At 53.3% G+C, this 13,206-nt stretch overlaps 1 protein-coding gene and 1 long non-coding RNA gene across 3 annotated transcripts in view; both read right to left on the minus strand.

Annotated features, from left to right (window-relative positions):
* The window catches only part of LOC116526037, a 19,427-nt gene extending 9,208 nt beyond the window's left edge, over positions 1–10,219 (minus strand). The window contains exons 1-2 of the long non-coding RNA XR_004257935.1: positions 9,522–10,219; positions 3,124–3,129 (exon numbers count right to left, since the gene is read on the minus strand). This is a non-coding gene — a long non-coding RNA (uncharacterized LOC116526037). The remainder of the gene's footprint in view (positions 1–3,123; positions 3,130–9,521) is intronic.
* The window catches only part of GPR137B (G protein-coupled receptor 137B), a 74,425-nt gene extending 62,229 nt beyond the window's left edge, over positions 1–12,196 (minus strand). For both annotated transcript variants that reach the window (XM_032242283.1, XM_032242282.1), the window contains exon 1: positions 11,582–12,196. In XM_032242283.1, coding sequence (XP_032098174.1) covers positions 11,582–11,995 — 414 coding nt within the window. In that variant the 5' untranslated portion in view covers positions 11,996–12,196. The remainder of the gene's footprint in view (positions 1–11,581) is intronic.
* Between the last annotated feature and the right edge of the window lie 1,010 nt (positions 12,197–13,206).

A 13,206-nucleotide genomic window follows, 5' to 3' on the forward strand; every position in this document is an offset into this window, starting at 1 on the left:
CATTCTGAATATCTGTGTTTCGGAAACATTTTGATTTCATTACAGTGAGATTTTTAAAATTAGATTCAACTTTCATTTAAATAGCAGCAAAAACCACTGGTTCTTTTTAAAACATGTAACCTAGGCCAGGCACAGTGGCTCACGCCTATAATCCCAGCACTTTGGGAGGCTGAGGCAGGCGGATCACGAGGTCAGAAGGTCGAGACCATCCTGGACAAAATGGTGAAACCCCGTCTCTACTAAAAATACAAAAATTAGCTGGGCATGGTGGCACGCGCCCATAGTCCCAGCTACTCAGGAGGCTGAGGCAGGAGAATCGCTTGAACCAGGGAGGCGGAGGTTGCAGTGAGCTGAGATCACATCACTGCCCTCCAGCCTGGCAACAGAGTGAGACTCTGTCTCAAGACACAAAACAAAACAAACAAACAAAAATGTCTCCTAGAGGGACACTCAGAGATGAGAGAATAAATTAAGTCTTCAGCTTTCCATTGAAGACATCTCACACGTCACATCTCCACTGTAAGGATGGCCACTAAGTCCTATCAGCCAGACAATCACACAACGGAGGAATCGTTGACACAAAGTCTGTTTTCCCTGCTCAAAGCTAAGTTCCACGCAGGGAGAATCTAAGTTTGACCTTAAACAGTGCACAGTGTCTGGCACACAACAGGCACTCAAAAACGCATGATGAAATGACCTAAACATCCAACGGATGAATGGATAAATAAAATGTGGTCTCTATCCATGCAGCGCAACGTTATTTAACCTTATAAAGGAATGAAGTTCTGTGTTACAAGGTGACGAACCTCAAAACACTATGCTAGGTGAAGGGAGCAGACATACGAAGATACACATTGTATGATTCCTGTGATATGAAATATTCAGGATAAGTAAATCCACAGAGATAGAAAGCAGATGAGTGGCTGCCAGGGGCTGAGGCAACAGGGAATGGAGTGTGACCGCTTAATGGGCATAAAGTTTCCTTTAGGGGTGATAAAAATGTTCTGGAACTAGATAGAGGTGACAGCTGCACAACACTGGGTATGAACTGAATATCGCTCAGCCTCATGCATCCAATGGTTAATTTCATATTGCATAAATTTTGCTTCTCTTTTGTTTTTGAGACGGAATCTTGCTCTGTCACCCAGGCTGGAGTGCAGTAGTAAGATCTCGGCTCACTGCATCCTTTGCCTCCCAGGTTCAAATGATTCTCCTGTCTGTGTCCTGAGCAGCTGGGATTACAGGTGCCTGCCACAAGGCTTGGCTAATTTTTGTATTTTTAGTAGAGGTGGGGTTTCCCCATGTTGGCCAGGCTGGTGTCGAACTCCTGACCTCATGATCCACCTGTCTCAGCCTCCCAAAGTGCCAGGATTATAGACGTGAGCCACCGCACCCAGCCCAATACTTTTTTTTTTTTTTTCCTGAGGTGGAGTTTCACTCTTATCACCCAGAATAAAGTACAATGGAGCGATCTTGGCTCACTGCAACCTCGGTCTCCCGGGTTCAAGCAATTCTCCTATCTCAGCCTCTTGAATAGCTGGGATTACAAGTGCCCACCACACCCGGCTAATTTTTGTATTTATAGTAGAGATAGGGTTTTACCATGTTGGCCAGGGTGGTCTGGAACTCCTGACCTCAGGTGATCCACTCGCCTCAGCCTCCCAAAGTGCTGGGATTACAGGCGTGAGCCGCCATGCTCGGCCCCAACATACTTTTTTGAGACAGCTCTTGCTCTATCGCCCAGGCTGGAACGCAGTGGTATAATCTCTGCTCACTGCAGCCTCGACCTTCCCAAGTCCCAGCAATCCTCCCACCTCACCCTCTTGAGTAGCTGGGATTACAGGTGCATGACACTGTGCTTGGCTAATTTTTTTAATTTTCTGTAGAGACAAGATCTCATTATATTGTTCAGGACAGTCTGGAACTCCTGGGCTCAAGCAATCCACCTGCCTCAGCCTCCCAAAGTGCTGGGATTACAGGTGTGAGTCACCACACCCAGCCAATACAACTTTTTTAATTTAAAAAAAAAAAAAAAAAAAAACACCTGTTGAATAAATGAAATAAGTCTACATGTTCCAGTTGAACTGTATGTGCTTTGTGAAAGCTGGGAGGACAAGGCCACACATGGACAGATGTGTGCTGTCTTCCCAGAAAATGAGTGTGGTCTTGATGGGCATGGCTCACACCCTGCCCACTTCCCTCCTTCTCTGCCACCAGTCATGCACTACAAACGGACTGTCGCATGGCCTGATGGGACAATGTGACCTCTGACAGCTATGAGGAACTGTGGCAGCAGAGTCCAAGGTGCCAGGGAGAGCAGCCTGTGAGGTGGGAGCAGCCCACGGAGCCGACTCCACTGTGTGTGGGGGTTTTTCACCCTATGTTTTGTAGACTGTGTAGCCCAGCCTTGCAAGTACATGTGCCATTTAAAAATTGAGGAGGGAGAGAGTCAGCTGGTATCTCATGATGTCAAGACTTCGTCCCCAGCCCAGACGGCCAGGGTGAGGGTCCCTCCTGTGTGCCACAGGTGCAGATGGCTCCCAGCCCTCTGCTTTCTATTTACATCATCCTTCCCAATAGACTGGGACCCTTCAGGGAAGAAATCTCAACCTACTATCTCTAATCCCAGACACCTGTGTGTAGGGGATCACTACCAATTGTTCACTGAATGCATGAAACTCCCTAAACCATGAAAGAAGCCAAAGCCTGTTTCTGACTTGCCTTAGCAAAAATAATGGAACAAAGGTGGTGGGGGCTGGGTGCGGTGGCCCACTCACGCCTGTAATCCCAGCACTTTGGGAGGCTGAGGCGAGTGGATCACCTGAGGTCAGGAGTTCGAGACCAGCCTGGTCAATATGGTGAAACCCTGTCTCTACCAAAAATACAAAAATTAGCTAGGCATAGTGGCAGGTGCCTGTAATCCCGGCTACTTGGAAGGCTGAGGCAGGAGAATCACTTGAACCTGGGAGGCAGAGGTTGTAGTGAGCTGAGCTCGTACCATTGCACGTCAGCCTGGGTGACAGAGTGAGACTCCGTCTCAAAAAATAATTTAAAAAAGGGTGGTGGTGGAGGGGGATCTTGGTGACAAATAATGAGTCTGTCCTAACCCAGGGGTCAGCAAACTACAGCCTGCGAGCCAAGTCCATTCCACAGGCTGTTTCAGTAAAGCCCTGCGAGCTAAGACTGGTTTTTACCATTTTAACACATTGCATTTGCTGTCGTTAGTGCTTTAAAAAAAGGAATATGCAACACTCTGTGGCTCACCAGCCTAAAATCCCGACCTGCATAAGCTTGGGGTAATCAACCCACTTGCAGAGTAGAAGCACCTGGACTTCATCTGTCCTCATAGGTTAATGGACTCTAAACTTCAGCCACAGGAAATATAAAAGTGAAATCTTCAAGAGTCTCTGCAGCCCTTGGGGAATGCCTGTGGTCCCAGGTACTGCCTAAACCGCCTGCTGAGGCTATTTCTGTACCAAGAGAACTGGCTGGCCAAAATGCCAGGGCCCAGACAGAACCTCCAACCAGGAAGTGGCTTTCCTCCTCTCGCTGGAAGCACAAGACCAACAGGAACAGCCTGACCTAAGCGGCTCTTCAGATCACATGACTTTGTTGTTTGCAAAACCCTAAGATGCTTGCAGTGAGATTTTGCTGAGGGGCCTTGGATCTTGCAAACGTTCCTCTCTTGGCAGCCCTTTCCTCACGGTCATGAACCCGACCTCCACTCCCCGTCACTCAGTGCTGAGCAGCTAGCCTAGGGCTCAGAGGGTGGGCACAGCAGCAGCCCTTGGGTGCGAGACAGCTGCAGTGGGACAGCCACAGAGGGGCCCGGGAACCCACCTGGAAAACTGCACCAGCCTCAAGACAGCGCTCTGGCCCTGTGTCCCTGCTGGCCGCTACCAGTTCCTGCCTGTCTGACAATGGAAAGGCAGGTGAGCAAGAAGCTGTAGCAAAGCCTGCAAGTGCCACAGTGTTCAGAGCTGACAGTAGGGCTCTCCTGATGGTGACCTGGTGACCGCGGCGGCAGCCTCCGCCCTGCCTCTGCTGTGGGGAAATCCAGGCTTCCTGCGTGGTCACTGGGGTTGGATGCTGCATGTGCCGTGAGGGGCCTAAGAGTTCCCCGAGTGCTGAGGGCATTAACAGGATTTGGTTCCCCCTCGGTTGACAGGGCATCCCCGAGGCACTGATGTGGCCACAGCCTCAGCTGCAGAGAGAAGAGCGTGTCAAGGCTCGAGGAGGGCTCGGGTTGGAAACTGGGCCGTACGTTTAGAAAGTGGCCTCTGGTGGCTCCAACTGGTGGCTTACACCTGGAATCCCAGCACTTCGGGAGGCTGAGGCGGGCAGATCACCTGAGGTCAGGAGTTTCACCTGGGCGATGTGGGGAAACTCTGTCTCTATTAAAAATACAAAAATTAGCTGGGCATAGTGGTGGGCCCCTGCAATGCCAGCTACTCAGGAGGCTGAGACAGGAGAATCGCTTGAACCCAGGAGGCAGAGGTTGCAGTGAGCCAGGATCATGCCATTACACACCAGCCTGGGAAACAAGAGCAAAATTCCGTCTCAAAAAAAAAAAAAAAAAAAAAAACGAAAGAAAGAAAGTCGCCTCTGGGGAGGTACTGGGTGTGGACGTCAGACCAAAGGTGAATAAGGAAACCTGTCCACACACACAGGCACACACAAGGGCACAGACACACATAGGCCTGTGCCTGCACAGACAGACACAGGCACATACACAGAAACACAAACACACATGGGCACACATTTGCACAGACACACACAGACTCACACAGACACACCGAGGCACATACATACAGACGCACACACAGGCACCCATACACAGACCTCCACACACATAGATGCACCAGTATACACACATGCACATACAGGCACACACACAGGAGCACACCCAGGGCCACACCCAGGTGCACACACAGCTCTGACTGGCCACCAGCCCACTGAACTGTCTCCACAGGGAGCCAGTGCCAGGAACTGAGGCCACGCATGGGGCCCAGAAGCCAGGCTAAGCACAGTCCTTGCCCTTGGCTGGCCCTGTGTTTCCTAAGCCTCTTCTTCACAATCACCAACAGGCCTAGCAGCTTCCCTCTTCACAACTCCTAGATCAGGGCCTGGCACACCACAGGTATTTGATAAACACGTCTTGACTAAACTGACTGCCAGAGCCCCTGACTCCTACAATCACCCACGTCCCTTTTCCTGGTGAGCGTGGAGGACTGTTTCCTGGATTAGTTTCAGGGGCCTCTTAGTTCCCTACCAGCAAGAATGAGGACTATGACCCATTTCAAGTCAGAGTGTGGCGTGCGTAGCAAGCACAGGATTGGTCAGCCTGAACCACGGGACTTGCCCTGCCTCTGCACGCCTGGCTGGGCTACCTGGGACAATTTCCTCGACTTTGGCTGGCTCATCTGCAAAGGAGGGGCTGGGCTGCTGGACCCCCGGTGCCTTCTGCTCTCATGCCAGGCTCTGCGATGGGGCACTGCTGGCTTGCCACATGCTCCCTATGGGTGTGCGAAGAGTCACCACCGTTTTACAAGCAGAAAAGTTGCTGTTTGGTGGCAAAGTAATTTTGATGGCACAGTGGGCTGGAAACGGGCAGGGTCAGTTCAGGGACCTGACCTTCAGGACAGTGGTTGGGTGTCTCAGCAAGAGCCTGGGTTCAGAGCTGTAGGCAACACACAGTGAGAATCTCAGCCAGAGGAGGAGAGGAGCAAAGGAATTCAGGACACACGGCATCTCCTTTAACCCACACCAACCTGTGGGATGAGTATGAAGGTTTCCGCCTCCCTGGTCAAACAGCAGCCTCGAAGAGGTGGTAACCAGCCATGGGACCCAAACTGGAGGCACAGCCCAGACTGGGGCCCGGATCTGCACCCAGGGACCCAGCTCCTTCACTCCCAGGGCTGCCTCCTGAGTCACACGGCTTACTGGCCTAGTGCCCATGGTGAGCTCCCAACACCGACCATGAGTCCTACCATGAGCCGCAGGCCCTTGCCATGAAGGCCTGGCACCATCCCACAGCAGCACATGACTTCAAACCATCCCTGCTGCGGCTGAGTGGAGGGCGTGGAAGTCCCTAGCAGAGTTTCAGAACAGAACAGACCGGACCCTGGTAAATGTCAGCTTCCCATCTGCCCTCCGAGGTGTGGTGAGGTCTCAGGGCTCTGTTCCCACATCAGTGTCCATTTGTCACAGCACCTCTCCCCACGGAGAGAACTCACTTCTCCATTTCCTTCCACAAACCATGTGACGGCAATGGTAGGAGTTTGTCACAGGGCCCAAGACAAAGCTGAAGTAGCCTGTTCCACTCTGCCAAACTCGGGAACCTGGTGAGTCTAAGTTCCAGGCTGGGAATTCCCAGGAAGAAGGGCTGAGATACATGGCTGCTGAGGTGTCACCGAGCCCACCGCCACACCAACCTCTGCCCCTGCAGGGCACACACCTGTCTGCCCAGGAGCATGCACGGAGGCCCCTGCCTGCCTTAGGTTTCACAGTCCTGCCCCCATCAAAAAGGCAATTTGACACAGCGTTGAGAACAGGCTCTGAGTCAAAGGCTTTGGTGCAAAGCCTTGGTCCTACCACTTCCTCATGCAGCCAGGAACGGGAGCTCAGCTGTTCCCCAAAGCTGGCACAAGGAGCCACAGCTGGAAACCACAGGTACTCAGCACTCCACGTTCCAAACATTCGGCGCCAGGCAGACAGACACTGCATACAGAGGGCCTGCAGAGAGTTCGCAGAACCAGACTTGAAACACGGGACTTGTCCTGCCTCTGCATGCCTGGCCGGACTGCCTGGGACAATTTCCATGACTCTGGTCGGCTCATCTGCAAAGGAGGGGCTGGGCTGCCAGATCGCCGGTGCCCTCCACTCTCAGGCCAGCCGCCTGCCCATGCTCCCAGGCTGAACTGGAAGGTAGAGAGTGGAAATGAAGAAAAAGAGTTACCAGCCTGCCACCAGCAGGGCACCTCACCCCAGGTCAGAGAGGGAAAGACGCATGGGCACTGCTCACAGTGACTGGGAAGGAAGGGGCCGGGCAGGCGCTTGCTGAGCGGGGACTGTTCGCAGATGGAGTCCCGGCGGAGCCTGACCTGTGCCCTGGTGAGGGGGAGGCAGCAGGCACCGGAGGTGGATGTTGCTCCCACCTGGGATTGTGGCAGGTGGAAGGGCCTCTGGGCAGGCAAGGAGTGAAAAGCAGCCAGGTGCAGGGCCCTAAAGACACTAGTCGGGCACCCAGACTGTCACCCGTGTGGCCAAGTGGGAGTGGAGGGGCCTCAGTGGTGCCATAGCTTTCTAAGACAAAGCCCTAAAAGGGCTTTCCGAAAAGGGGCCTAAAGCCATGTGGCTGCCCCCTGAAGAAGGAATTGGGTTGGAAGGAGACCAAAGATGGGGCTAGGGAGAAGCTGAAGTCCATCATGTCAACATGGCCATGTGGCAGAGTCGCCCACAGAGGCAGCAACAGAGCAAGACAAGAGGCGGGCTGGCAGCCATGAGACAGTGTGCCCCTGCCCTGGGCAGCTCAGGAAGACGGAGGGGGAGGCTGAGAGCATGGGATACACCCTCCGCTCCAAGCCCTGGGGCTTGAAGCCTGGCTAGCCCTGGACAGGATGGGAAAAGCTTTAAGTCAAATGTAAAGATTTAATAAAGGAGTATGGGCTGGGCATGGTGGTTCATGCCTGTAATCCCAGCACTTTGGGAGGCCAAGGCAGGTGGATCCCCTAAGGTCAGGAGTTCAAAATCAGCCTGAGCAACATGGTGAAAATCCATGTCTACTAAAAATACAAAAATTAGCCAGGCGTGGCGGTGGGCACTTGTAGTCCCAGCTACTCTGGAGGCTGAGGCAGGAGAATTGCTTGAATCCGGGAGGCGGAGGTTGCAGTGAGCTGAGATGATGCCATTGCACTCCAGCCTGGGCAACAGAGCAAGACTCTGTCTCAAAAAATAAATATAATAACAACAACCGAGTATGACTAGAAAGCCATGGGATACGCCTGAGAGGTCATTAGGGGTGGAGAGACTTAACCTGGCAGAATTTAAAAGCAGTGATTTAGGGGGAAGTAAATCAAACTGAGCCTGCTCACAATCGCATTACCCTCAGATGTGTACCCAAGGGCAGCTGAGGCTGCGTACTGAGCTGCATCGTGTGAGTTGCATGGAGGCTCGGACGTGGCAGTGAGGGCAAGTGTTCTCACCTTTCCAAGCCTCAGCTGGGGGGTATTAATACCCTCTGGGTTACCAGGGAGGGTGAGTAAGTAAGCCCCAGTACAGGAACCCCACAAAAGGACAAAGGACTGACAACAGAAAAAAAGCTTCCTCCCCATCTCAGACCTCTCCTTCCAGCTCATGCCCAATTCCCAAACTGCCCCACTGCTTCCTTCCCACCGTCCTCTCCTCCTTGCCACCCAGCTTCAGCCTCAAGACACCTGCTTTTTCTCAGAGGACTCGAGTCTCACTCAAGTCTCCTGATGCTTCAATATCCACTCCCTTGAGGGCCCCAGATCACGACTTAACTGCGCTCTATGAATGCTCTCATACTCTGCAACCCCATTTTTGCACTCCAGGAGAATACGAGGTTACATTTAGAGTAGGGTATGTTTTCCCATGGTTAAGAGGTTTCATAGCTGGGCATGGTGGCTCACGCGTGTAATCACAGTACTTTGGGAGGCCGAGGCGGGCGGATCACTTGAGGTCAGGAGTTTGAGACCACCCTGGCCAACACGGCAAAACCCCGTCTATATTAAAAATACAAAAATTAGCCAGGTGCGGCGGTGGGTGCCTGTAATCCCAGGTACTCAGGAGGCTGAGGCAGGAGAATCCCTTGAATCTGGGAGGCAGAGGTTATAGAGAGCCAGATCACAGCAAAGCAAGACTCTACCCTAAAAAAAAATAAAAAGAGGTTCCGCATACTGTACATAAAAGACAAGCCTCACAGATGGCAGAGGTGCACTGAACCCCTGCTCCACCTCTCTGAGCACTGACAGTGTGACCTTGAGCAAGTCACCTATAACCCCTCTGAGCCTCAGTTTCCTCCTCTGGAAAATGGGAACAATATCAGTACTTTCTTCAGTGGGTTCTGGTAAAAATAAATATGACCAATTGCTTAGAAATGTGGCTTTTTTTCCTTAGACAGGGTTTTGCTCTTGTTGCCCAGGGGGGAGTACAGTGGCGGCGATCACAACCTCCACCTCCCAAGTCAAGCGATTCTCCTGCCTTAGCCTCCCAAGTAGCTGGTATTACAAACATGTGCCACCATTCGCAGTTAGGTTTGCTGAGGCGGGTGGATCACCTGAGGTTGGGAGTTTGAGACCAGCCTGGCCAGAAATGTGCTTTCTTAAACACACTTCTCGTTAGCTGTTAGCCCCTTCTCCTAAAATCACGTTTATTTGGTCTGAAATGGGGGCCCAAGGAGCAGTCACTCTCCCCACTTTAAGTTTTAATTGTAATTGCAATGGCTTGGGTAAGAAAAAGAGGGAGTGACAGGTGAGGAGGTTATGGGAGGCAGAGCTAACTCCCCAGAAGTATCACTGTTTTGTGAGCAAGCCAGAAATGGCTTTGTTCTGCCAGGCTCTGAGATGCCAGCACTAAGAGATGGAGATGTGCCACATTCTCCAGCCAGCTACCCTGTGCCCTCAGGCAAAATGCTCTTTGCTGTGGTGCCCGCAGACCTGGGAGATATAAAGACATCGCTGTGACTTTGGGCCCCCTGGGCCAGAGTGGCTCTGTCCGCCTGCTCACTTTTTCCCTTGCTCAGCATTTACTCGCCAACCAGCAGATGGTGCAGAAAATGTGCAGCCCGGCCTCTAATCCGGCTCTAAGTTCAGAATTTGCATGTCATTACCGGAGAGCTATGGCAGTTCCCTACATTTTCCTCTTTCTGCACTGGCCCCCCAAAAGGGGACAAAAATGAAGAGCTCCATGTGTGATACTACCAGGGTCACAGTTCTTGGGGTAACAACACCTCACCTGTCTTCTGCATCTTGCTGGAACAGCCCCATTCATTTCAATTACAAAGCCCAAGTGTCTGCGCAATGCAGCCGCCTGCCTGAACTGGTTTGCAGGTTTAAAAGCACCACTTGGACAGGTGATACACGTTACTCTCCAACTGGAAAATATGCTGATATGCCGGACTTATAAGAAGGCTCTGACAGTAGACCCATTTTTAAAAGATTATAATATCTACTAAATATCACATATGCTTTTTTTTTTTTTTTTTTTGAGACAGGTTCTGGCTCGGTCACCCAGGCTGGAGTGCAGTGGCTCAGTCTCTGCTCACTGCTTCCTGGGCTCAGCCTCCCACCTCAGCCTCCTGAGTTGCTGGAACTACAGGCGGGCACTACCACACTCAGCTAATTTTTGTACATTTTGCAGAGAGGAGGTTTCACCATGTTGCCCAGACTGGTCTTGAACTCAGGGGCACAAGCAGTCCTCCAACCTCTGCCTCCCACAGTGCTGGGATGACAGGCGTGAGCCCCGAGTACGGCCTCCTTTTTAAATAAATAAATAAATAACTTTTTTTTTTTTTGAGAAAGACACTTAAAAGGAATGAAATGCCTGCTTGCCATGGCCTCTGCCCATCAGACAGTTCTTAAATTACCCTCACCAGGTGACACCGTTGGTGCCTTCCCTTTTGGCAGTCCTAGTGAAAATGGACATCTTAGTGTGTGGAAAGTTAATTGGGAATTAGAGATGATGATGGTGGTGGTGACGGCGACTGCGTTATTAACCCTTTGTGCAATGCTTCACAAAGCATTTGCAAAGTGCTCAACAATTACTGCTCTCTCATTAAGTCAACCCTCACGGGAAAGCAGCAGCCACGTTCATTCGCTTCCTCTACCATTAGCTTATTTAACAATATGTCCCATAAAATGATTTTTGCGTGGCTGTAAAAGAGCCCTAGCCAACTTCTATGGCCTTTTCTTGGGGCCTTTCAGATGAGCTCAGACAGCAAGTCTGATGAGCGGCAACAGCTCGAAGCTGGGTGTTCTCCAGCCTGCCGTTTAGCAATCCGGTGGAATGAGTTAGTAAGTCGCAGTTCAGTAGAGCTCCTAAGCCGGAGGTTCAAAACATCTCATCAATACCAGCACGGTCCCACCCTGCCAACGCTCCAAAAAGCAGTGTCAGGCCCAAATCTGGAGGCCATGAGGCAGAAGACCTTTCCAAGCCGTGAGTTAGGTGTCTTAGGAAGGAGGGCAAATTCTGGAGCTCAGGCCTCCCTGGGCGGCACACCTTCCATCCGTCCTAACTGGTGTATGCAGGCGCTGCTGCTTGACGCTGCGCACAGAGAAGCGCCCCGAACCCACCGCACAATCCGGAGCTAGAGGCAGCGAGTGACCGGCCCCGAGCCCTCCCCTTCCTTCTCCTCGCCCTTTTTGGGAATAGCAGGGGGTTTCCTATGAGAGATGCCCGCAGGTAGGACGAGGTTCGGACCACCCCGGAGCCCGCGCCTTCTCCCTGCACCCTGAACCCTAGGGCTGGACCCGCCCCCGCGGCTGCCTTCGCCCCTGCCTCGGGCGCCGCGCGGGGACCACCCCGCCAGGTGAGCGCCTCCCGGAGCCTCTCCGAGACTCACCTGCGTGAAGTACAAGTTCATCAGCGTGAGGGTGAAGAACTGCAGGCACACGGGGAAGCAGTAGAGCAGCCAGAAGACGAAGGGGCTGAGCGAATTGGCCGCCACGAAGTCTTTGAAGTAGAAGGAGAAGAGGACGGTCCGCAGGGAGGCCCAGAAGAGGCAGAGGAAGAGGAAGACGCTCTGGTAGCTGAGCCGCTTGTGGCGGTAGCGCAGCACCAGCCAGAGCTGCACGTAGATGAACACGAAGAGCAGCGCGTAGAACACGGTGTAGACGACAGTGAGGCCGAGCTTCACGTAGGGGGGCACGGCCGGGGTCAGCGTGGGCGGCAGCGAGTCGTTGCGGGCGGGGTCCCACGGCGGGGTCTCCATCGGGCCGGGGGCGCTACCGCGCGGCCGGGGACGCTCCGGCCTCATCTGGACTCGCGGCCGCCGCCGCCCCCGCGGGGGTCTCCGCGCATCGCGCTCAGCCTGCAGCCCCGAGACTGGAGGAAAGAAAACAAGCCGCACTTCCTCCCCCGCTACCACATGATTCACTGGGGCGGCCTTTGTCTGCGATTGGCAGCGCCGCGCCCGCCGCCCCCGCGCGCCCCGGCCCGCCCTATCCCCGGTACCGCGCGCTCCCGCAGTGCGCGTCCCCGGAGCCGCGCGCCTCCTCCCCACCCTCGGTCCCCACCCCATCCCCATCCCCGGGGCCGCGCCCCCACACTGCGCGCCCCTAGAACCCCGCGCCTCCTCCCCGGCACCGCGCCGCGCGCCCCCAAAATGTCCCAGCCGCGCCCCGCACCTCGGGGGATCGCGCTCCTGGCCTCGAGCATTCTGCTGCTGATTGCTTGACTTGCAGAAGTTAATTCCTTTAAAAACAAAAATTTTTAAAAAGAAACTTTACAAGTCCTTTCCGCCCCCACCCACCCCCCTTTAAAAATAAAACTTTACGACTCTGTGACTATAAACTGGCCGGCGTCTGGAGTGATGTTTATTTCTAAATCCAGAAAGGCCAAAGACAGGGTTTGTGTTTTGAGGTCAAATTTGTATACTCAGAGTGAGGAAACAGGAGGTGCTCTAGGATGCAGGCTGCCCCGGAGAGCCTCACCTCCCAGCGATGCAGCTGGTGCCGGGAGGCGCGCGGGCCGCGGGGCAGTGGATGGAGCCCACGGGGCTTCAGAGCGAAGTGGGACAGCTGACGACACACAGCCTCCCTTGTCCGATCCAAGCCATCCCGAATGAGGGTCTGTCCCTGTCGCCGAGAACCCTTTTCTTTTGCTTTTGCTGAGCCGCTTGCTCTTCGAAGCTGTACAGCGACTTAGTTTTTGCCCCGCGGCACCACGCCACCCGTCTTGGGAGAACTGGGGAGTGTTCTGGAAAAAGGGAAAGCCGGGCTGCCCTCTGGAAACATTGCTGGGCAAGCGGTTCGGGCGAACAGAAGAAAGAAACCCGAATTTCCGAGGCTCCAGTAATTGCAATTTCTTACTCCACTTCGTGCCTAATTGTTCTTTTTCCAAAAGAGGGCCTGGCATATCCGGAATCCACCTGGCTTTGCTCAGAATTGCTTCGTGGTTACAGCGCTCCCAGCGTCTTCCAGGTGGTTCATCGGGGCCAAGTGTGCCTTTGATGTGGACCTCCTTTTC

The sequence above is a fragment of the Sapajus apella genome, unplaced genomic scaffold (assembly GCF_009761245.1).
Source record: "Sapajus apella isolate SASKATOON/1434 unplaced genomic scaffold, GSC_monkey_1.0 scaffold49, whole genome shotgun sequence".
Lineage (NCBI taxonomy): Eukaryota > Metazoa > Chordata > Mammalia > Primates > Cebidae > Sapajus > Sapajus apella.